Raw genomic sequence first — 23,578 nt, 5'->3', positions numbered from 1 at the left:
TTCACTCGGCCTTCCTTCACAGAAGAGAACTGTTGCAGTTATCTGTCGCAAGCCGTGGGCACACAGCCTAGTCTTTGACAAGTCCAGTCACAATACTGACTGTGTCTTTACACTAACAACCTCCTCAGAGGGCACCATTGCTAGTCTGTTCAAGCCGCAAACTTCGGCTGGTATGTGGCGCACAAGCAACAAAAGGTTGCCAACAAAAAAAACAACAAAAGAATGAGGGAATGAACGGGTCGTGATTCAGGTCAGATTCCCCCCAAAAAAACAACCTGAACCCGGTCGACCCTCAAATTATATGTGATGTAGTTGATGTTTATTTTCTATTCTTTTCTTTAATCTTTCGTGACCTTCTCTTTTGTCTTTGTCTCCGTGTCAAGGTTCCTACATGTATGTGGACGTCTCTCAGTACGACGTGGGTGAAAAGGCCAGATTTCAGCTGCCAGTCATGAAGGAGAATGATACCCACTGTATCGACTTCAACTATCTGCTCACCAGCCCCGACGGCTCCAGCCCCGGTACCCTGAACGTCCTGGTGAAGGTACGAAGCATCAACACAATAGAAACAGAGTGATTTATTCATCTCAGCCTGATCTCACTGCTTCAGTTTTGTATAGCTTCCAGCAGAAAAAAAAATGCCCGTACCTTGTTAAATGTGAAACATGAACACATTAGCATGAAACAAGACCAAATGTAAACCCATTTACCAGCCCCTGTCCAACACAATTAACATTATATAAGGCAGGGTTTGATGTCATGGTTCCGTCTTTTGTCTTTTTACAAAGCAAAAGATTGTTTTACTCTTAGGAACTGAAGTGGTGAGTTAAAGTTTTCTGTTTGTCTGGGTCACAGTGGAGAGACTCTCTAGTTGGGACAAAACAAATGAGGGTTTATGGGAAATGTGGTCTGGATTTCATGGAGCAACAACCACAAGTTAATGCGACAGATGTTTCTGACTGCTTCGACTTAACAAAGACTTTTTGTATTTACGTCTAATTTAGCATTGAAAGTCCGTTTTGCACTGAAATATTGAAAACAGCAAACCTATACCTTGTTTTAATGCTTATCTTAAGATTGATTAAGAATATATTGTTCATATTGGAAAACGTGCTTTGGACATATCTGACAAACTGACACATGTACAGTATTTCCCTCTCAGAAGAAACTTGTGTCTTCTCATCCTCTTTCCCTCCGCTTCACGTTTTCTTGCAATTTGTGGGAGTTGTTAGAAAACACTTTGCTTGTAAAGGTTAAGAGAAGATTGCACTTTTTTACTGGTTTTACCATTTACCGCTTCTGACTGCTCATAAACGTGATCACTTAAGGTCACAGAAACATTTCTGAAAGCGTCTTCGCTGCTGAAGGGTCCTTGGGGGGAAAAACACATTGTGTAGCTGAGAGATCTACACTGTAGTGGACCCTGACCCCCCACAGAGGCAGAAACACCAGCTCACAACAGCCAATTATGTACATTATTATTATTATTATAGTGTAATTGAATATATTCAAGGTAACCTCTGTCAATAGACCACTAAATACAGCCGACTGTGTGTTACCATTGTGCAAAGATGTTGTGTTTGTGTTTTTTTTCAAGGTTAACAAGGGTCCTCTGGCCAACCCCATATGGAACGTGACCACCTACACTGGTAAAGCCGCAGACCTGCACTCACTCGTAACTTATTCTGACACTGTTGTGATTTTATTCCATTGTGTTGACTTGAATCTTGTTGTTTGCGGTTCAGGTAAAGACTGGCTGAAGGCTGAATTGGCCGTCTCCACCTTTTGGCCTAATGAATACCAGGTAACTCCTGACCTTACAACCTAACAGCCGTGTGTTCATACGTGATTAGTTTTAATCATTTGCATAATAGTTTACGCCCAGTTGTGTTGCATGTGACCACAACCAACACAATGCGCACACAAATACAAACACATGCGCATGCTGTGAGGCAGGCGGCTGATTTATTTGTGTTGACTGAGGCTCAGGAGGTGACGAATAGGCTAGAAAGACACTGGGGGAAGAGTAGGTGGGGGGTGTGTTTACATGTTTGTGTGTTTGCTCACCAGTCAGCAGACACACATATGGTTGTCGATATTTTTATGCCTTTTATGTGTTTTTACTAAACACCTGTTTCAGTTTAACATGATGGTTCACAGAGGGAGCTGATAGTATGTCTCATCTTCTTCCTTCTTGATTTATGTCAGTCATCGCAATGTATGTATATGTGTGTGTGTTGGCTGGTGCTGACAAATGTGAGCTTGTCTCTGGATGTCCTCAAAGGCATACGCACTCACTGATCATGTTAAAACACAGCCCAGGGATCATATAATATTACTGTAAGGCGAAGTGTGAAAGCATCCTCCAAATGGCCCATCTGGAGCCCAGTCCCCCTCAGTGACTACGGGAGGAGATCACCGGCGTGAAACTCGTGTGTCAACATGTTTTAATTGAACATAATCATCCTGGTTTGCTGAGGCTTATGTAGGTTTTTCAGGCTATGAAACAGGTTATTGGATTTGAGGTTATGAAGCAATTCTTTTTCATGTTGGAACATGTTTCTGTGTTAGCACTTTAGCTTGAGTTGTAATGAGACTGGTTCCACCGGGGAAGGCAAGACACATGTCCACACACACACACCCTCACACAAGAATAGATGATAATATAAAGGTTTCACACACACACCCATGCAGCAGTATTAAGGCAGACCTTATAATTAGGGTTTTGCCTTGATCTCCGCTTTGTTCTGAATGAAAACATCACATGATGAGAGAGTACATGACAGAACATGAGGTATCAGTTCAGTTAACCCACCTCAGATTTAAATGTTTACTGATTTAAAGCGCCACTGCCTTAATCCCTATAGTTTAAGGAGTAGGTTTGTTACCTTTAATTGTCGGTGCAAGCTATTTTTAGAACAACGGAGCAGAGCCGCGAGCTGCTCAGAGCTACGCTACGGAGGCTGATGGGATTTCTTGGTTTCCCTCATCAAACTCATCAAATACACAATCCAACAACTCCAAAACGCTCTGGTGGACAAGTTGTGACCTGCACATTCACCACGCTATGAGACAATAACACAACGTTACCAGACAGAGTTGTTTTCGAGGCAAATGCAGAGACTGCTTGCCGAAAAACTGCCTCCGACGGGAATGCACATCAGCAGTTTTGCATGAATTTGCCTCTAAAACAACTCTGTAACGTTCTGTTATTATCTCATAGCGTGGTGAATGTGCAGGTCACAACTTGTCCACCAGAGCGTTTTGGAGTTGTTGGATTGTGTATTTGATGAGTTTGATGAGGGAAACCAAGAAATCCCATTAGCCTCCATAGCGTAGCTTTGAGCAGCTCGTTGCTCTGCTCCACTGTTCTAAAAATAGCTTGCACCGACAATTAAAGGTAACAAACCTACTCCTTAAACTACAGGGATTATAGCAATGGGCCAATTTGCCAAAATGTTGAACTATCCCTTTAAATGATTAGTTGATCAAATAGCAATCTATTGGCAACTCTGTGATGATTGTTGATTAAAATGAGCAATAAGATTTGCTGGTTTAATGTGCCATACAATAAAAAATCTAAATATATTACTGTGGGATGGCATGAGTTTCACCTGGAAAGATTGTTTTTGATCTATTAAGCCGCCCCAGCTGTTTGTTTTTTTTATTGGTACTTTAAGTTTTGGGTCATGAACGTACGTGTTTGGAGATGACAGGTGCCTGGGCCCAGCTGACACATCTTAGGATTCAGACTATAACATAAAATGAAAAACGTCCCCTTCCCCCCCTGGCAGGCTTGAGCATTTTTGATTCAGTGCCCATACGTGCATACATCAAAGTGATATATGTGATTGGCTGATAAGAGGATGTTTGCTACAACCCAAGCCCCTACTCCGGAGTGATGATATGTCAGCCGCTTATTCGTCAGCCTTCAGCGTTTCGGAGCCGCTCTGCCCATGTGCGAACTTGTAAACACAAGCTATCAGTAATCCTGCCCCACGCTGACGAGGCCGGTGAGTCAGCGAGTGTTCGACACCTGCATGAGCGACACAGTATCTTCTCTGAGTTGACCATCTTCATATCCACATGGTGCCAGTCCAGCTAGGTTTCTATGATCGCAGATTTTTGGGGGGAATCATTCAAAATGTGCTTTCAGAAATGCATTAGCATTGACAGAGCTGCCTGCCTGGGTTAAAAAGTCAAAATGAGTCTTGTTTTTGATTTGACTGCTGAGAAACTACTGTGGAAATGCCCTCAAGCACTTGAGACTTGATTTGACACAACTTGAGACTTGGCTTGGACTTGTTTCATCTGACTTTAGACTTGACTTTAAAACTCCTCTGGTTATTTTTCCTGAATTAAATGCAAGAAGTAGATTTTTAAAAGTAAATTCATGCATTTGCTCATGTAGCCAAATTGTGCAGATAAAGGAGAGGAGATTATTAGGTCATGTTACGGCCAAGCGAAACAAACGTGGGTGTAATAACAAGTGGCGATCATCAGACTTGGAGAGGCGGAGAGACGTGCGGGCAGGCCGGTCTTCAGACAGACAGAAATGAAGGTATTAAAAGTCAACTGATGTCTCTCTGCTGTGCTCCACAGTGAGCCATGAGTGAAAGATGATAGGAAAGAGAGACGAGATAGATTGGTAGGGGAGGGAGACAGAGAGGGGCAGAGTGTGACAAGCAGGGGATGATAAGCTATGGGTAAACAGTTCACGGCAGATTTCCTTTTACAGGTGATGAATGACAACAACTGCTCACCCGCTCGCTCTCTCTTTCTCCCTCTGTCTCTCTTTTTGATAGCACCCTCCTCTCCTCTCCTCCCCCGTCTCCTGTTCATTACTGTGCTCCTCTCTGAGTAAACACTGTTGGAAAACAGAGGCAGCAAGCGAGAGAGAGAGTGAGAGAGAGAGATGCAGGAAGAGAGAAATTAGGGGAAAGAAATGTTTAGAAAGAGGGATGATGACAAGTGGAGGGAGTAGGAGGGCCAACATGTGGACGAGGAGGAGAGAGGGAAGATGAGATGGATGAGATAGATGAGGGTAGTGGAGAGAACCGTCTCTATTCAGAAAATGAGTCGATGAACTGAGGTGGTGGTAAATGGAGGCACCTGTTGAATGCAGAATTAACTCTCAGCCCAAAATACAGAGAAAGAAGGTGAGCAACAAAAAAACAACCACAATGAAGTATTAAATCACAGCTAAGGGCCACGAGCTGAGCATCCCTCCCTTCCCACATCATGCTGTCTGTTTATTAGATCAAGAAACAACTCATTATTCCCTCTTTTGTTTTTGTCTTTTGAAATACAGACAAATCGACTCTGCTGAGTTTCATTTGTTTATCAAACCACAGCCGTGCTAGCCAGCAGCTCTTAGCATGCTAATATGTTCACAATTACAATGTTAGCATGCCGATGTTTAGTAGGCTATTAGTATCCTAGTATCCGGGGGTCCACAGTTACAATATAAAAAATGTTGGTAACCCTTTAATTTACAGGCTGTTAATTGCATGATAATGGCAAGAAATAGCCAATAAATAACAATTAATTGCATCATAATGTCTACAAACAGCCTAGAAATAATGGTCAATTTCATTAATGTCAAGAAATATAGCCAAGAAATAATGATTGATTGAGTAGAAATAGCCCAGAAATAACTGTCAGTTGCAAGGACATGAAATTGACTGTGATTTCTAGGTTATTTCTTGGCATTAACGCAATTAATTGTTATTTCTTCGCTATTTCTTGACATTATCACATAATTAACGGCCTGTAAATTAAAGGATTACTAAAATTAAAAAAAAAGTTCATATACTCAATCTGGATATACACATATACATACACACATGCTTACCATGAATGTTGTTTACCATGTTCACCATCCTAGCTTTGCACCTCAGCATGCAAACGTTACCCCCAATGGTCCACTGGTGCTAATGGAAATTAGTCTTTGAAGTGACTGGTAAAAGTCAAACATGCCATGTTAGAGAAAAAATCCACGTGATCATCAAAATCCTGATGCATCCTCTGGGGAACATGAACGTGCACAGAATTCAATGGTAATCTATCCAGTGCAGATTCAACAACAGCCTAACACTGTTCACAAGCTGTTTTTGCAATGTAAATGAAATTTCCTGCAACCATAATATGGAGGAAAGTGCAGTTCTCATTGAGGCACAATGGGGTTCCATCAAGAAAAGAAGCACATGTAGCAAAATAAGGAAGTGCAGGGATGGAGAAAGAGAATGAAAAACAAATAGATAAGCTCTAACCCTTCATTTTCTACCTTACCGCATTGGGTTTCATTACTTATTATCATTTCATTGGTGGACATTGTATGTGTGCCAAAGGAGATTACTATGATCCAACAGGAAGCATTTCTTTTTATCCTTCCTGACTTGTTGGCCAGAATGTATAAATCCAGCAGCGGTGAGGACGGCAGCTTTGTATTTAACTGGTGTTATGCACATCACCGGCTGCTGTCAGTCGTCTGACAGCTCGGATCGGATCTATCACTTTGACAGCGAATTTAATTGGCAACTGTTTTGCTTACTTCTAAAATACTTCTGAAACTGAGTTCAGCGGTGCAGTGTATGACGTGGTAACAGTGCCACAGAGAGTTTGAGGATTTGCAGGTTATGTAATTTCAGTTTCCTCTGGCATTTCCAATGTTTTTTTTTTTTTTGCTGCTGTTGTATTTTGTATTTTTTAAAGTGCTCACTACCCAGACTGTTCATTTTACCGAGTCTAAAAATCACTTTCTGTGTATTAATGTGTTATTTGTGAAGACACACAAACGTAAACAAACCAAATTCAAACTGCTCTCTCTCTATTTTTTCTCAGGTCATATTTGAAGCAGAGGTATCGGACAGCAAAGCTGGCTTCATCGCCATAGACGACATTCAGGTGCTCAGCTACCCATGCGGTGAGTCATTAGCATGCCAGCAATTAGTCCTAGTTCGCTGAGTAGATGCTGATAGCTTTGGCCACTAATTAGACTGTACCTGGGATGGTTTCTGTTGCAGTTGAATGGGTAGATAAGTGGGAAGGTGACACAGGAGAGGAGGGATGCAGCGAGGGGGAGAAAGACGAGTCCTAGAGAAAAATTAGAGGAATAAAAAGGGAGGGAGAGAAAGAAAGAAAGAGGGGGAGAGACTGTGAAGAGGAGAAACAGGGAGAAAGAGGGGAAGAGGAGAGAGTGAAGCGGGAAATGAGACAGTATTAGGGCAATCATGGAGAGAGAAGATTTTGACCACTCAGCACTTTCTTTCTCTCTCTTTAACCCACACATACACACACACAGTTGCACACAGACACACACACACACACAGTGAACAGTAGCTGTCTTGTCTCATAGTGACAGGAAAGAGATGAGGGCTGCGATCCATTTTAAATTCTCTCTACGTCTCCAGCCTTCTTCTTCTCCTTTTGCTTGAGTGTTTCCTCGCCGTTCGAGACCCCCTCCCGACCCACCCCCATCCCCAAAAGAAGGGGTCGTCGTGACGACAAACTGTTACTGTTAACACAAGTGTCTTTTAATCTAAAGCCATAAGGCCGGTTTCCTGGAGGGCTCCCCATGTCTGAAAGGAACCAATTACGACTCCTTCTGCCCATCTGTCTCGCAGCAGCACTGAAATCTTTGAGGACAATTTTGTTTCTTAATAGATTCTATTGATTATAAGTCATAGAAATAAACCGTCTCCTCCTTGTGGAGTTTGTGAGGTCCCTGCATCCCTGTTGTTCTCGTCTCGGACAGAAAGTTGTCCATGTGTGCCTCTGAAAGAAATTTCTGGACATGAATTTTTCTGTCACTGAAAGCCACCAGGAGTCTGAGGAAACTTTAAAAAAGGGAAGAGCCCCAGTCTTTTAAAGGCAGAGGAGCAGCACTCCTAATAGGAAGGAGCAAGTATTTGAAAAGGAATTAGTACTTAGTCTCCACAGTGGAAGCATTCATTCTCACAGCTGCATTTCAGGACACACAGGTTTGTGTGTGTGCACACGCTTGCATCAGTGTGGGTGTGTGTGTGCAAGTGTGTCTCTGGTATGTGTGTGTGTGTGTGTTTTCATTCACCATAGGAACTACTATCTATGATTGCAATCACCTCCCCAGAATAAAAATGTCATAGCCGAGCTGATTCTTCAGGGTCTAAAAAAGCCTTATTTCATATTAGTGGTTAAAACTGGGAATCACATAAACAGGATGTGACAGCGACGTTACCTTCCAGTGGCGATGCAGCACTCCGGGTTGGTGTCATCCGACTCCAGCAAAAATCTAATCGCAGTAATAATGAACATATCCCCGAGGGTTAGAAAATGTCCTTAAATGTATACGGTGTGTTTGTGATAACCCGACCCCCGTTTTGTATCCTCAACTCCCTCCGGCCGCCGTCACCTCGTTTCCACTCTGAACAAACGGAGACAAGACGAAAACATTTTAAACCACAGAGCCACGTAACCTTGGCTGTAAATGATAATTTGCCTTCATTTTCTTCTTTTGTCCCTATTCCCTGTAGATAAATCTCCCCATTTCCTTCGTCTCGGGGACGTGGAGGTGAACGCTGGACAGAACGCCACATTTCAGTGCATCGCTACGGGACGAGACACGTCCAGCAACAAACTCTGGCTGCAGGTATGGCTACGCACACACACAAACAGTGACTATGGATATGTGTAGTTTAGGTGTGTAGGCTGTACATGACTATATCTTCCACATTAAGCCTTTTGTAATAACAAGTTATTCTGGTTTTATTTGTTTTTCAACATTTCTCCCTGCTGCCAAAAAAAGGTGGAGGGAAATTAAAATCGATCGTTATTTAAAAAAGAAAAAAAGAAAAAAAAAGTTATATTTACAAAATTTTATTGCAAAGTGTTGCAGCAGTTTGTTTGATCTACTTTCCACCAAATAAATAGTCTTTTTTTAAAGAAGTTGCTCTCGATTCTTTGAGCAGTTAAAGTTAAATTCACCTCAATTTTACAGGATATCTCAGATCTTTCTTTAATATTCAAGAAACTGAAGATTTGCTTTGTGTTGTTGGTTAACGCACTTTAAACAAAACAAATGAATAGATAATAGATACATAAATAACTAGAAAAGTACAAATAATACATATTTGTAAGCCTCAAGTGTAATGATGTGGAGATAGACAAACACATAGAGATGAAACAGTATACTACTAGATGTGCCACCCTCAGGACTGGTACGTCCAATAATAAAGTGTCATCCACACACCCACCAACACTGACACACACACACATACACACACAGTGTCTCCAGGCCATACATCCTTGCAGCTAACATGATTAAGAGTTTAATAGCTCCTGATTTCATTATGGCTCTATTGTAGTCATGACCTTCAAACCTGCTGTCAGTGAGGTGGAGGAGGAGGAGGAGGAGGAGGAGGAGGGGGGTGTGAGTGTCTGTGCGTGTGTGTGTGTGTGCGTGTGTATGTGTGTGGTCCAGTGCTGCCTTGTGACCTTGAGCAAGGCAGTTACTGTAGCCGTGCACACAGGCCCCTGCAGCAGCCTGATCTTCTCTTCTCTTCTCTGTGCTCTTGTCCGGCCTGTGATTCAGAGGAGGAATGGAGAAGATATTCCCGTGGCTCTGACCAAAAACATCAACCACCGACGATTCGCCGCCTCCTTCCACCTCAACGAAGTCACTAATCAGGATCAAGATCTGTACCGCTGCGTCACCCAATCAGAACGCGGCTCCGGGGTGTCTAACTTCGCCGGTCTTATCGTCAGAGGTGAGGATTTAAAAAAAAAAAAATATTCCCCAGGTTATCTAATTGATTTGCTGTCAACTCTTGTACTTTGTGTTCTTTCCTGTTTTCTCTCCTCTGTGTTTATATTTAATATTTTCCAGAGATTATTTTATCTGCTGTCCTCGATTACTTTTTGTGGAAAGTAAAAAAAAAAGAAGAAGGTGGCTCAGTATTTTTGGAAGCCAGCCGACTGTTCACTCGGCCTGTCAAGACTTTCTGTCTTCACACAGCACATATTTACAGTCACAGTGGCAGCCATTAGCAAACCAAGGCTTCTTATTTCTAGTCAGTTTCTCTTTTATCAGCTCTAGCTAGTCAGCTAAATAAGCAAACGTTAGTTTTATATAACATCAACCACATTAGCCATTACTTATTAATGTGGTTGGTTAATGTTATGCTCATTACTTTTTTTCTTAGAGATAAACACTACATTGCTACTCTAAACTAGTTAGCCAGACATGCTAGCACATAAACACAGTGTTAAAGCAGCTTCTTTAAATTCAGTTGGAATTAGCCTCTTCTTCTACAGAACCACACGTCTTACACAACATGTCAATATGAAGCTAGACATGGCATTAAGTTAATATTGGACAGTGAGAGAAGAGCTTTAGATGGTTAAAATCAATTTGATTCTTCCTATGACCCTGTTGTTGACCAAAGTTGTTGGTTTTTTTGACCCAGTTATATATTTTGTGTTATGCATAACTTTGCATCATATGTAACTTTTAGAATATGAAACATCTTTCCAATCAAATGCACATCCACTGTCTCTGACTGGCAAAATGTGAGTCACTAACACAAAATACACTAATGAGGAGAGTTTGTGTGTGTGTCTACAGTACATATACACCCGCCTTGTGTGTGTTAGGTGTGTGTGTGTGTGTGTGTGTGTGGCTGTGACCCAGCTGCACTAGTGTCTATGTGCACATGTGTAAGCCGTGTGTGTGCTCCAGCTGTCATGTGCAGCTGACATGTGGTTAATAAGGTGTCACCAATGTGTGTTTGAGACGGGATGCTTTATTCATTCACATCCAATAGCTTACATATTCGATTCATCTCCCAGTGAGAGACAGAGGAGGAGGAGGAGGAGGAGGAGGAGGAGGAGGAGGGCAAAGAGAGAGAGGGTAGAGGCGGAAGAGATTCAGAAAGAATGATACGGGAGTGACAGAGAGGAGGAGGGGAGGGAGGGAGGGATGGGAGATAGAGGAGGGTGAGCAGAGAGAGGAGAGGAGATGCTGAAGGAAAAAAAAAAAGTTAAATGTAAATAGTCAGCTCATTATCCCGAGAATATCCATATCAGAATCAGGGATATGTCTGAATATGTAAACAGATGAGCGGAGCCATGTTTATTATTCTGCATAAGAGATGGCAGAGGAGAAAGAAATGAGAAATCAAAGCAGAAGCGAGCACCATGAATATGAATATTTTGCCAGCGTGGCTCAGATAATGGAGCTCGTGCATTGTCCGGTTTAAGGGTTCAACTCGAGCTAAACGCCACCGCCACCTCCACCACAGCCAACAGGGTTAGTGTCACTCCCACACTGGGAACGAAGAGCTCTGGTTCCTCTTTGGTAAAGAAAACACGGCCCTTTTGGATGCACTCTTTCTCTGCAGGACCTTGCCTTGCTAGTATGAATACATTAAATGGCTAATGTTTATTTATTATGAAGATCCTTTTTTTTTTTTTTTGAATGTGAGAAGGCAAAGAGGAGAGAGATGAGGAATCTGCAGAGCAGGAGACATGTGTCTAAACATGAATAGGACCAATCTACATTTATGAAAATAGATGCGGGTTCAATAAGACGCATTGAGCATTGTACGTTTCATGGCCAGGCATCAGGGAGGGGAGGGGGGAGAGAAGAAAAAAAAGCCACTTTCACAATCTATGAAAAGATGGTTTTGGGAGCTCTGAGGGATATTGGTGATTATGAATATTGATCCAGAGTGTGGTTGTTAGAAAGATATCACAATAAAAGAATGAGGACTGCATGTATGAATGTGCAAGGAGTTCGGAGCCTCATGTTTATTTATTAGAAATATCAGATGGGAGATGAGAGCCGGAGAGAAATCAAAGAAACAGGGAATATGTTTATTTCACTTCTTGAAAAGTGAGCGTGTTGGAAATTTGAGGTTCCTGCAGGACATTGACGGCCATGAATATGGACAGAGATAAGCTGCATCGCTAATGTTTTTACTCTGAATATTTTAATATTTATTTATAGATAGATTGAAGAGAGAGGGAGACAGATGAGGGACGGGACATTTGTGGAGGAATCCGGGATACGGTCGGATTCTGTGGAAGACGGGATTGTAGACAGGTGCCAAAATATGACTTGTATGTATACATAACAAAAAAAAATGTTTGGCAGTAGGACAGGAACCCAGGTTTCATCTTCAAAGGCTGGAAAGTGGTCCGCTGGGCGATGTGAGATTGCCTTGCTGCAGGTACGCACACGCCCGCTCTATTGATATTTATAACATGTAGATGACAGAGATGTGCGATTATCTTCTCCCCCTGTGTCCTGGAGCTGTCAGGATCATGGAATAGAAGCACATTTTGTAGACAGAGGTGCATCATGGGAACACGAGAGGTGTGACACGGGATTCCTAGATCATCCTGGAAGACATTTTCTTTTTTCTCTCTCTCTACCGCAAGCAAAAATATGAAAATATCCTGTTCATCCTTTTGTCACGATTATTCATCATTTGTTTACTTTGTGTGCAAAAATATCCATAACATTATCCTAGAAAGCCAGGTGATGTCTTCACATTGTTTGCTGTGTCCAACCAGAAGCCACGTAGATATCCAGATCACTATTATTGATTAATTTAAAGGGATAGTTCAACATTTTGGCAAATTGGCCCATTGCTATAATCCCTATAGTTTTAGGAGTACGTTTGTTACCTTTAATTGGCGGTGCAAGCTATTTTTAGAACGGCGGAGCAGAGCCGCGAGCTGCTCAGAGCTAAGCTACGGAGGCTAATGGGATTTCTAGGTTTCCCTCATCAAACTCATCAAATACACAATCCAACAACTCCAAAACGCTCTGGTGGACAAGTTGTGACCTGCACATTCACCACGCTACGAGATAATAACACAACGTTACGAGACAGAGTTGTTTTAGAGGTAAATTCATGCAAAACCGCCGATGTTCGTTCCGGTTGGGGGCAGTTTTTTGGCAAACAGTCTCTGCATTTGCCTCTAAAACAACTCTGTCTCGTAACGTTCCATTATTATCTCATAGCGTGGTGAATGTGCAGGTCACAACTTGTCCACCAGAGCGTTTTGGAGTTGTTGGATTGTGTATTTGATGAGTTTGATGAGGGAAACCAAGAAATCCCATTAGCCTCCGTAGCGTAGCTCTGAGCAGCTCGCGGCTCTGCTCTGCTATTCTAAAAATAGCTTGCACCAACAGTTAAAGGTAACAAACCTACTGCTATAGGGATTATGGCAATGGGCCAATTTGGCAAAATGTTGAACTATCCCTTTAAACAAATAACTCACCAACTTTAGCAAATCATCAAATATAATAACTAGACTCTACTTTATATATTATCAATTGTTGTTGTTATAGGTTTGTTTGTGTGTGTGACAGAGAGACAAAGAGGTGGACTTTAACTATGTGTGTGTCAGGAGTGGTTTGGTCAGAGCCGAGCTCTAATAACGCCTTGCCCTCTGGTTCCTACGGTGATAGAGCGCATCATCATGCCAGCTCGTATCTCTCACACACAAACACACATACAAACAAACACACACACCAGTACATCACCATGCCAGCTTGCATTACACACAAGCCATGGCCTAAAAAGCTCCTGCAATATTACTGTCACACACCTGCATGCACACACACATACACAGAGCTGACTTGAGGTAATACAACTGTCTTAAACCTGTAATGGTTCACTTCTAAACTGTCCTTTTCCTCCTTTTTACCATTCAAACACACACAGACACACACACACACACTCTCACACACTCTAAGCTGCAGTGACAGGTGGAGCTTGAGGCGCTGTGGAAGTAGAGAAAACCTACTACCACTGTTGATATGACTGAAACACACACACACACTCATCCACTCCTCTCTAGTTCGGGAGGTCACATGTCCTCCAGTGAGTACCATAGTGATGTCAGCAGCGAGCGGCCTGTGAATGCTAAACTTTATTGACAAGGTTGCTGACGATGGACAACAGAGGAGAACATGCCTAGTGGGCGCCAGTCACCAACGACTTCCTCTCTGTTGGTCGCTCTCTGTCTTTTCTTTTTTTTTTACTCCATCTTAAATCTTTAATCATCTATCCTATCAATGCCCCGAGAGTTTGTTTTAACGCTCATATCTCAGTCTCAGTGACAGTGACAAGAGATTAATCAAGATGGGTCAGGTCATAATAAACGACACAAATGTTGATTTGTTTTGTTTTTTATCATTTAGATTTGACCCAAAAAATGACAAATGATGAGAGGAGTTCACGTGTGATTAATAATAAAGAAGCTAGTGACAGGAAACCCATCGCAAAAGCAACACCATTGATGATTTGTTCATTTTTTTTTTTAGGTCAACTGTATAAATGACAAGTGATGAAAAAAACAAACAAGCAAACAGAAAAAAATCTGAAAAATCAAAAGCGTGAATCCGTTCCAGCTCTTGTTTTTCCTCTGGAGTCAAATAATGACCCACTTTACATTCTTTACTGCTTCGTTTTTACGTCTATTATTTATCTTTTGGATTTTCAATAGTTTTTTTTAAATAACACACAAACATCTAGTCAAGTGAGCACACAAGCCCCGAGCAGGAGAGCCCACTGTTTCCTTTTCATGCTTGAATAAATCTGTGCAAGTTTTTGCTTTTATTTCTTTTATTTTATTTGTTTGTTAATCATGGAGTTGTTTACTTTGTTTATTTGATGGCATTGCGAGCTGACATGTTGTTGACGTCGTTGGTTTTCTGAAGCCACTTCAACATTCATTATCTGAATTCAACTCTGTGTGTGTGTGTGTGCGCTGTGTCTGTGTGTGTGTGTGTTTTTGCATTTGCACACACGCATGTGCTGTCAAACTAGTGTTTCATCTCTTGGTAAAAAAGACACTTCCCAGCCTGCACCTCTCTGACAGCCACATTCAAAACACACACACACACACACACACACACACACACACACACACACACACACACACACACACACACACACACACACACACACACACACACACACACACACACACAGAAATGTAAACACAAACAGTCAGATTCACAGATTCACATCCGCACAAAGAGGAAACGAGGTGACAGCAATGCAAAATATAACTATTAATGGAACAACATGCACACTAACACACATTGCACGCACGCACACACATAATTTAGATAATACTCACTTTGATATGATATGATTGAAGCTGGATCGCCTAAAAAAAAAAATCATATTTTTCCTCTATCTCTTCTCAGATAGCAGCGTTTCTTTGAGAACGCGTCTGAGAGAGATACAGGCGGCGTGATTTACTGTCTGTGAGATAGATCGCAGTGTATTTGTGTCTCTGTGTGTGTGCATGGAGATTATATGTGATTAATTCATGTGTTGATCTGTGTATGTATGTGTCAAGCAGATGAACCTTTGATGCAGGGTGTTTTTAAGGTTGTGTGTGTTGCGCTTAAGGTTTTGTCAATCAGAGATGGTTGACAGTTAGCTCTGATCTGACTGACTGGTCCTGAACCTTCACGCATCCATCACATTTAGTATACACACACACACTGGTTCCTGAAGCTACATGTGTAATGCATCAGTATGCAGTGTTTAATGTTGAAAATTATGAGTATCATTACTCGGCCAATCAGATGCAATCAAATCGATTTAATAATTTAACATCTCTCTTTATAATATACAGTCTTAAAGCAGGTGAAGATGGCAGATCAGGTTGATTCAAACGGCACCATAAGTAGCCATGATGCTGATGGAAAAAATGTCCAAATCTAGACTCAGACCTATTTATAATGTAGTTAATAAGCAATTACACAGTAAATCCCCAAAATGGCACTCATCGGAGCACATACCCCCGCATAGGCCAGAAATGTTCCTCCACCACATTTGAATTATTATCTGGATCTGCACCAAGGTGTACAAACCCAGAGATCTCAGCACTATAAATATGTCAAATACATCCAGTCCATCCATTATTGACTGAGAAATAGGCAAAAATTTTGAAAAATGCTCTATGTTGCAATGTTCAGGAGTGTATGAAAGGAAATTCCTGGATCTGCACTAAAGTGTAATGGGGTCTTTTGTGGCCACCTGCCCCATCCCTTCAAAAGGTTTGGTGCAAATCAGAGCTGTACTTTTCCTGTGCAGTCCTGAGCACAGACCAACAAAAACCAACAAACAGAAACGGGTGAAAGCCTCCTTGGCAGAGGTTGAAGGTACTGTAGTCACTTTTACATAAATGTCACGACTGCAATCAGACCAGAGGAGACGGATCTGACACATCTGAATCGAATGGCATCAGATAAAAGTTGAGGTTGCAGCAGGTAAAGAAAGAAATGAAAACCAATTCAATAAACCACAAAATACTGTTAAAGAAGCCAATTTCAAGTTCGCGACCACCAGAGTAAGAGGTTAACTCACTGGTTGTCGTTCTCAGCTTACGCACCAATGGACTTCATTATCTGAAATCCCCTCATCTAATAACAATATATTATGAAACTTATGAGGAAATTTATTAGAGGATTCAAAGGAGGACAAGCAGGGGCGAGTGCACCTCATGTTCAGGGTGGTCATCAATTATGGTTTTAACAGAAATAGGTTTAAAATCCATCACTCATAAATCTGTGCTCACTCCCTTTTTTGTTTCATATCATTGCTTTTGAAATTCACCCCAGTTCCTCAGAGGCAGCACCTCTTCCTGATGCAAAACATTACACCTGCACACATAAACGTCTTGTCACTGTAATCAAAACTTTCTGAAGCTGCTTCTCAATAAAAAGCCATCGGGTGAGTGTCTTATTTGAAGGTGGAAGGCTTTTGATGTGAGGCAGCTGTAAAAGGCATGTTCACATTAATATTAAGTTCATTATAACTTCAACAACACAGCAAAGGAGAGCGAATCAGTGCGTGAAACATCGTAGCTTCAAGGCATGATGATACCAGATGAAAGCTGTATATAAAGAAGCTTATTATGTGAAGTGCCTGGAAAAGTCCCGTATAAACAGAATGGATCATTAAATTATCTTTTGTTAAGGGGGGGGAAAGAACCGAATATAGGATTGAAACAGCAGCTTCTGTATGAGCACGCAGAGCCAACTACTCCACCATGACACGGCCACACAGCTCTGATGTCATAACATTGCAATCGGGTGCAGCCAGTTTGATGTTATTGGCGATCGATGATCATCAGAGCGAGCGCTGGTTGCTCTTGCTTTTGCAAATGTCAATACAATATCTGTGTTGATTTCCCATTAAATGTAGTCACTTATTACTTGCGATATTAAATAGATATTAAAATCAATACATATAACCACATGTTTGCAATTACAATGTGCACTCGCTGTGATCAGGTGATTGTAATGATGAAGTTGTGTTGAGGTGCTGCGCTGCAGTTCAAACAAGAGCTGAGATTGACAGACAAACACATGACATCATTCAGTTCAGTGTCTGAGTCAGTCAGAGAGACACATTTAGTGTGAGGACAATGAAGTTTCGACACAGCCATTAAGTGTATTTGTCATCTTTCTGGAAATAGAAATAGAAATATAGGCACCCAAAATGGGACACACTCGCTCGTCTTTCTCTGTTGCTCACAGGATAACAAAACATAATGTATCCCTAATGATTTGGGGTCATGGTATAATTGCTGTAGAAATAGTTGTATAGCTTAGTTGTCTTTATTCAATGTCAGTTTGTGTTAAATATTTGTTCGACTTTGAGCTGCGGCACTGTCGAGGCTTTGTATCACAGAGACTAGAGTACGTTGTTCCCTGTGCCACTACCCTCCTTTGTTACATTGTGGCCTTGTTTCAGTGCGTTTCATTCATCTCTTGAGCCACTTTTGAAACCGTCTTTTACGACCTTGTCCCTTGTTTTCTCTCCTCAGAGCCTCCGCACCCCATCGCCCCGCCCCAGCTGCTCGGCGTGGGCCCTACGTACCTACTGATTCAGCTCAATGCCAACTCCATATTTGGCGATGGACCAATTATACTCAAAGAGGTACGTACGTTCTGTATAATGAGCAGTTTAGGGGTAATGACAGTAATACGTTTGGTACATGTAGCAACACAGTATGTGGCGTCAAACAGATGACGCATTTTGGGAAACACAACTTTTTTTTGTTCTCTTGGTGGGAGTTAGCCTGAAGCTGCAGCCAGGAGACAGACAGTCAGTTTGTCCAAAGTTTTACTTCTGAAATTATAATTATAGAGCCAGCCCTGGCAGATCTTTCTAAAACTTTAGCATAAGTCGGGCAAGCTGTTTCTCGCTCATGCTAATCAAAGCGAAGAAGAGTGGCACCAGTCTTTTCATTAAGCCAATCCTATACCAGACAAAGAGTATCAGATCTTGGTAAAGAATTTAACTCTACATTGACATCTACATTATTTTCTCTCCTTCAGGTGGAGTACCGTATGACGTCAGGCAGCTGGATCGAGACTCACGCTGTGAACTCTCCCAACTATAAGTTGTGGCACCTTGACCCGGACACAGAGTACGAGATCAGAGTCTTACTGACCAGACCCGGAGAGGGCGGGACAGGCAAAGCCGGACCACCACTCATCACCAGAACCAAATGTGCAGGTAGGCCAGAGAAATGCGATGTTCAAATAAAGCTGAAGTGAGTCACTTATGTCAACACAACACACCATTATTGTTTAATGCTTTTTTTTGTTTTGTACAATCACCTAAAACATGATGAACTGGATTCTACAACAACACAAAAAAAAGAAACAATGCCGGAAACTTAGTTGAGTCGACTTGTGCACACAGCTTTTTTTCTGCCCGTGTGATTGTCTATCGATCTGTCCATCCATCTACTGTTGTTCTTTTTTATCTCGGTATCTATATTTCAGCTGGTGGAGTGATATTTGTACTCGGAGCAGACAGCGAGCGGAGAGGAGAGATGTAGCGAGGGATAGAATTGGAGAAGAAAGGAGGGGAGAGCCTGAGTCAGTCAGTGGTTGCTCAGTGATCTGAGAGAAAGAGTGATTAAAATACTGGAGGCTCCCTCCACCTTTCTCATTTTTTATCCTGCTTTTTTTCCCCTTCTTCTCTCACCTCATTCCTGCTTTCTCGCTGGTGCTCCTCCTTTCTCTCATATCTCCCATTCCTCCCCCTGTACCTCTCTTTCTACTTTGTTCCCTGTCACTGCCTTTCCCCACTTTCCCCCTGCCTCTCTCTCGCTCTCCCTCTCCATCTCTTTCTCTCTCTGTGGATCAATAGACGGAGGGCAGTAACACTGTCTGACATTTGTAGAAATAAACGACTGAAATATAAACACAGCTAGCCTCGGGGAGAGAGACAAAGTGCGCGCGAGAGAGAGAGGGGTTGATACGAGAGAGAAAGAGACAGAAAGAAAAGCAATGAGCTTGAATGAGAAACCGAACAAGGGAGCGATGGAGAGATGATGAAAAACAATAAGGTTGGAAAAGAAAGAGAGGAGAGAATAGGAGCGGGGGAAGAGAGTACGAGAGAATGATGAAACTGGAGAATGGAAATGAAAGAGAGATGAAAACTCATAACCATGGGGCTTGAATGATGCCTGCCAACCTGTGTGTATGCGTGTGTGTGTGTTTGAATGAATCTGTATGCATGTGCGTGTGTGTTTATTGACAGAGAGGAAGTCATAGACTTGTTCAGGCGACTCATGTATTGAACAGTTTCCTGTTTGACAGGAAAAGGAAATTAATCTTCTCCTCCTCACTCACACAGGAGGAGGAACACATTTAATGTGTTGATATATCAGACCACAGAAGGGACATAGGCTCATGAATTTAGAGAATAACACCAAATCATTCTGTATATCTGAATCATCTTTTGTATACCCACTAGAAAATCATCATGTTTCAGGGAATCTGGGGAAAAATCTAAATCTTTTATGGCCCTCGGAGCGTTTTCTACTTCTACTGCCACAGCTCAGGGACTGACACTGCAGCAAACATCCTCACACAACTCCACACCCGTCTTAATGCTGATGTGCTGACCCATGATTACTCAGTGGTATTACTACGTTATTACCACTCATGGGTCAGAGCCCACCCCCCTTTGACCTCAGCTCTTCGTTTTGATGACAACTGCACACCTGTTAAGTTTCCTGCTCGTATCTCGTCGACAGACAAATTAACACCTGCCAAAGTGCTCCAAACTTCCTCTGTGGAAGTTCCCGGCGCCTCGCTTTAAAACAATCCCTGTCCCACCGTCACAGCTGATAATTACATAGTTTCAAGTCTAGTTATAGAGGTTTTAAAGTGCTACCACTCAGCGACATTAGCCAACCACAGTTTCAACACATTTCTTTATAAAACAAAAAGAATAAAGATAGACCTGCACAGATATACTAGGAAAAGTTCTGTAAAGACTAAACTTACAATGTCAACAAACAGAGTAATATCGGCCTTAACAACATTGTTCAACATTTTGAGAAATATGCCTTTTCATTTTAGGGTAGTTGTATGTTTACATGGGAAATGCTTTTTCACTAACTGTGCATGATGATACAGGAAGGAAATTGGATATTTTGGAGAAGTCTAAGGTCGGTCCACTTTTACAAAATCTATGTGGTTTCAGGCAAATGCAGTGACAACAGCCACCCCAGAAAAAGCACATAAACCCCCGACCTCTATAAAACTGTCACTTGAAGTTTGTATTCTTTGGTTCTTGTATGATTATGAAACAAACAAAGATGTAATGTGAAAGGTAGGGATCTTTTTGTTTCCTTTGGACTTTATGTTTCAAGTCTTTATGCTAAGCTAACCAGGTGTTAGCTGTAGCTTCCTACTTAGCATACAGACATGAGACTGGTTTCCATCGAAATGTCAACAATACATGAATGAGACATAATAATTCACATATTCACATCATTCTATAAATAAACATAATATCAGATATTCATGTTTACCACAAAGTAATGAATGTAGGTCGTTATTGTCTATTATTACAGCAGTGATATCATCTTACCTGTCTCTTTCTGTTGTTGTTAGACTGGGTCATTCACATTCAAACACACACGCCCACACTTGTCGTTGTGTCTGTTTGTTGAGAGAGTGAGTCTCACACACAAGGGGTAGAAATGTTATTTAAATGGTAATGATTCCTTTGCCTTTTCTGTTTGGTTAGGTTTGTCTGATCCCACCACCTGTAGTTTACTGAGTAATTAGTTCAACACAATATAATGAAGACATGTGCACACAGAGACACACAACACACACACACACACACACACACACAGTGAGATGTGTGCACAAACACCAGGCATAAACCCAATCTATCACCATGCAAAAAAAAACACAGTTTAATTAAAAACCAATAAAGTTGATAAAATACAGAGCAGACATCACACACGCTGCAGAGCAACTGATGCGATGCCCGGCAGGATTTCATCTCTTCCTCTCCCATCGCTTCTCTTTTCATCTCTGCACTATTTTATCTCTCCTATCTCCACTTCTTCCTCGTGCTCCCTCTGTCTCTCCTTTTCTCTCCCACTCTTCTTGATTTTTCCTCTGTGGTGATTTATTGCTCTTGTCTGAAAGGTGAAAAATAATCAACTTGAAGTGAAGAGAGAGCGAGTGTGTATGTGTGTGTCTGTGTCTGTGTGTCTGTGTGTGACAGAAGAAGGTGATGAAGTAGCTTTTAATCCAAATCCTGAATTTTCTGCTGAAAACCTCTTGGTCATGGCAGGTTAGACACACACACACACACATACATACACTCACAAACCATATAGTTACACACTGAAGAGCGACACACTAAGAGGTATTGAGAAATGTACACACAACACACACTCATACACACACACACGGTTCAGAAGAGTCACAGTATTTCTCCTGTGTTGCACGAACTCAGCATCGCTTGGATTAATGGAAGAATGGAATCACAAAACACACATTTCCAGACACACAAACCCGGATATTGTGGGAATCACACACAATATATTGCATGTACTTCTTTATATATGTGAAAACACACACATACGCAGTCAGCAGGACGACGCTTTAAGGGTCAGACCCTTGAAATAGCACCCAGTGGACTTAAGAGCCTCCGTAATGGCTGGAGTGCGAGAGTGTCCATTTTACAGTGATGATGTGTTTGTGCGTTTGTGTTTGTGTGCGCCTGTGGGAGTTTATGTTCTATAAATGTTGATGGTTTTCTTTCTAAGGTTCACATAATTGGCGAGGGTCTGTTTTGCAGGGATAATTCTCCGCCTTTAACACAGGCATAAGTTTGAGTTAAAAAAAACCTAAACTCTGCTGTGTATAAATCTAAAAGAAATGCTTCAGGGGTAGCTGGAAAGAAAGATAGACTTCAAAGACTAATAATGACAGCTACTTAGAAGGAAAAAAGAGCCCATTGATTACTGAAAAATGACTTTAAAATATTATTAACAACAAGAGAATGAAGATGTGGCTGTGAACTTGCCTGGTCTGCAAAAACTCAAAGCAAAGAAATGCCATTAATTTATTCATAGCGCATTTCACACGAGAAATGCGATGTGTATTATGTTGAAATACGTAAAGGACAAATACAACGAAGTGGACTCTGTTGCCATAATACTCTCAGGTCTGAGTGATTGTGCTCTGAATCGATAAGTCTGATGATATTCTGTATTTTTCTGCCCTTCACCAAATCCCATGAAAAGATCAAAACCAGCAGTGAATTGATCCTAACAAGTATTACCTGTTCCCTGATATGGCTCATTGGTCTGTGCCTTAGAGCTCTGTTGTCGGCCAAAAAAACTATTAAAAACACATCAGTGAGGCCCAGTGCTGCACTAGATGACTTGTTGCTTTGTTTTCACCAACATGGGGCACCGCAGTTTGTTTTGAATCGGTCCCACACCATTATGCTGCTGTCAACAAACCAAATTTGTCTTAATTCACCACAGAAAATTGTCCCCCACAAATGCACCTGGCTAACATTTGTTAAAACCCACTGTGTCCAGAGTCCTATTTAGAAATTGCAGTGTATGTGAAGCCAGTGGGTTTTGGTGTCTGTCGAGAGCCACTGACGACCTAGAAAGGTCAGAATGTAGCAAGAGATTTGATGTCTCCATGGTGTATTACAAAAATACAGAACATTGCCATAATTTTCCTTCAACTTCTGCTTCTCAGTGACATACACTAAATTCTTAAAATGTTTGAAATTGCATCTTTTTGGCTGGACTGCAACAACATGACCATTTGTTGTAGAAATGTGAATTTCACTGACTGACTGACTGAGTGACCAAGTTAAACTATTGGCCAACGAACCCAAATGTTAGAGTTTCCCCACTGGTCGGCTGTTGCTCTGTCAAAATAATAATAATTAAACACCTTTTGTTGACGATTTCTCAGATGCTTTTAGCAACTTTTACAAAACAGCACCTAACAATGTTTTAAATAGGAACTATGCAAGATAACTAAACAGCTTCAGAGTAATTGGGATGGTTAAATTACTTGTTATGGGGAGAATGGAGGCTCCCTGCCTTCCACCTAGTGCAGGGGTGCTCATTACGTCGATCGAAGACAGTGTGGGTCGATCGCGTGATGAAGAACAAAAAAAAAAGTATATTTAAAAAAACACAGTTGTCTGGACAGTAGGCATTTTTCTCACAACCGACCTCAAAAGCGAGGGCAGGTCCGCCG

At 41.7% G+C, this 23,578-nt stretch overlaps 1 protein-coding gene across 1 annotated transcript in view; it reads left to right on the top strand.

Moving 5' to 3' along the window:
• ptprk (protein tyrosine phosphatase receptor type K) overlaps positions 1–23,578 on the top strand; it is a 122,362-nt gene that overhangs the window by 58,594 nt on the left and 40,190 nt on the right. Inside the window, exons 4-11 of the mRNA XM_084000341.1 lie at positions 384–544; positions 1,598–1,649; positions 1,746–1,804; positions 6,844–6,925; positions 8,514–8,629; positions 9,572–9,746; positions 17,845–17,957; positions 18,359–18,539. Coding sequence (XP_083856467.1) covers positions 384–544; positions 1,598–1,649; positions 1,746–1,804; positions 6,844–6,925; positions 8,514–8,629; positions 9,572–9,746; positions 17,845–17,957; positions 18,359–18,539 — 939 coding nt within the window. The remainder of the gene's footprint in view (positions 1–383; positions 545–1,597; positions 1,650–1,745; positions 1,805–6,843; positions 6,926–8,513; positions 8,630–9,571; positions 9,747–17,844; positions 17,958–18,358; positions 18,540–23,578) is intronic.

Source organism: Trachurus trachurus, assembly GCF_905171665.1.
Source record: "Trachurus trachurus genome assembly, chromosome: 24".
In the NCBI taxonomy this organism is placed as follows: domain Eukaryota; kingdom Metazoa; phylum Chordata; class Actinopteri; order Carangiformes; family Carangidae; genus Trachurus; species Trachurus trachurus.
Note: the sequence above shows the minus strand (reverse complement) of the source record. Positions and strands in the feature narration are given on the sequence as shown.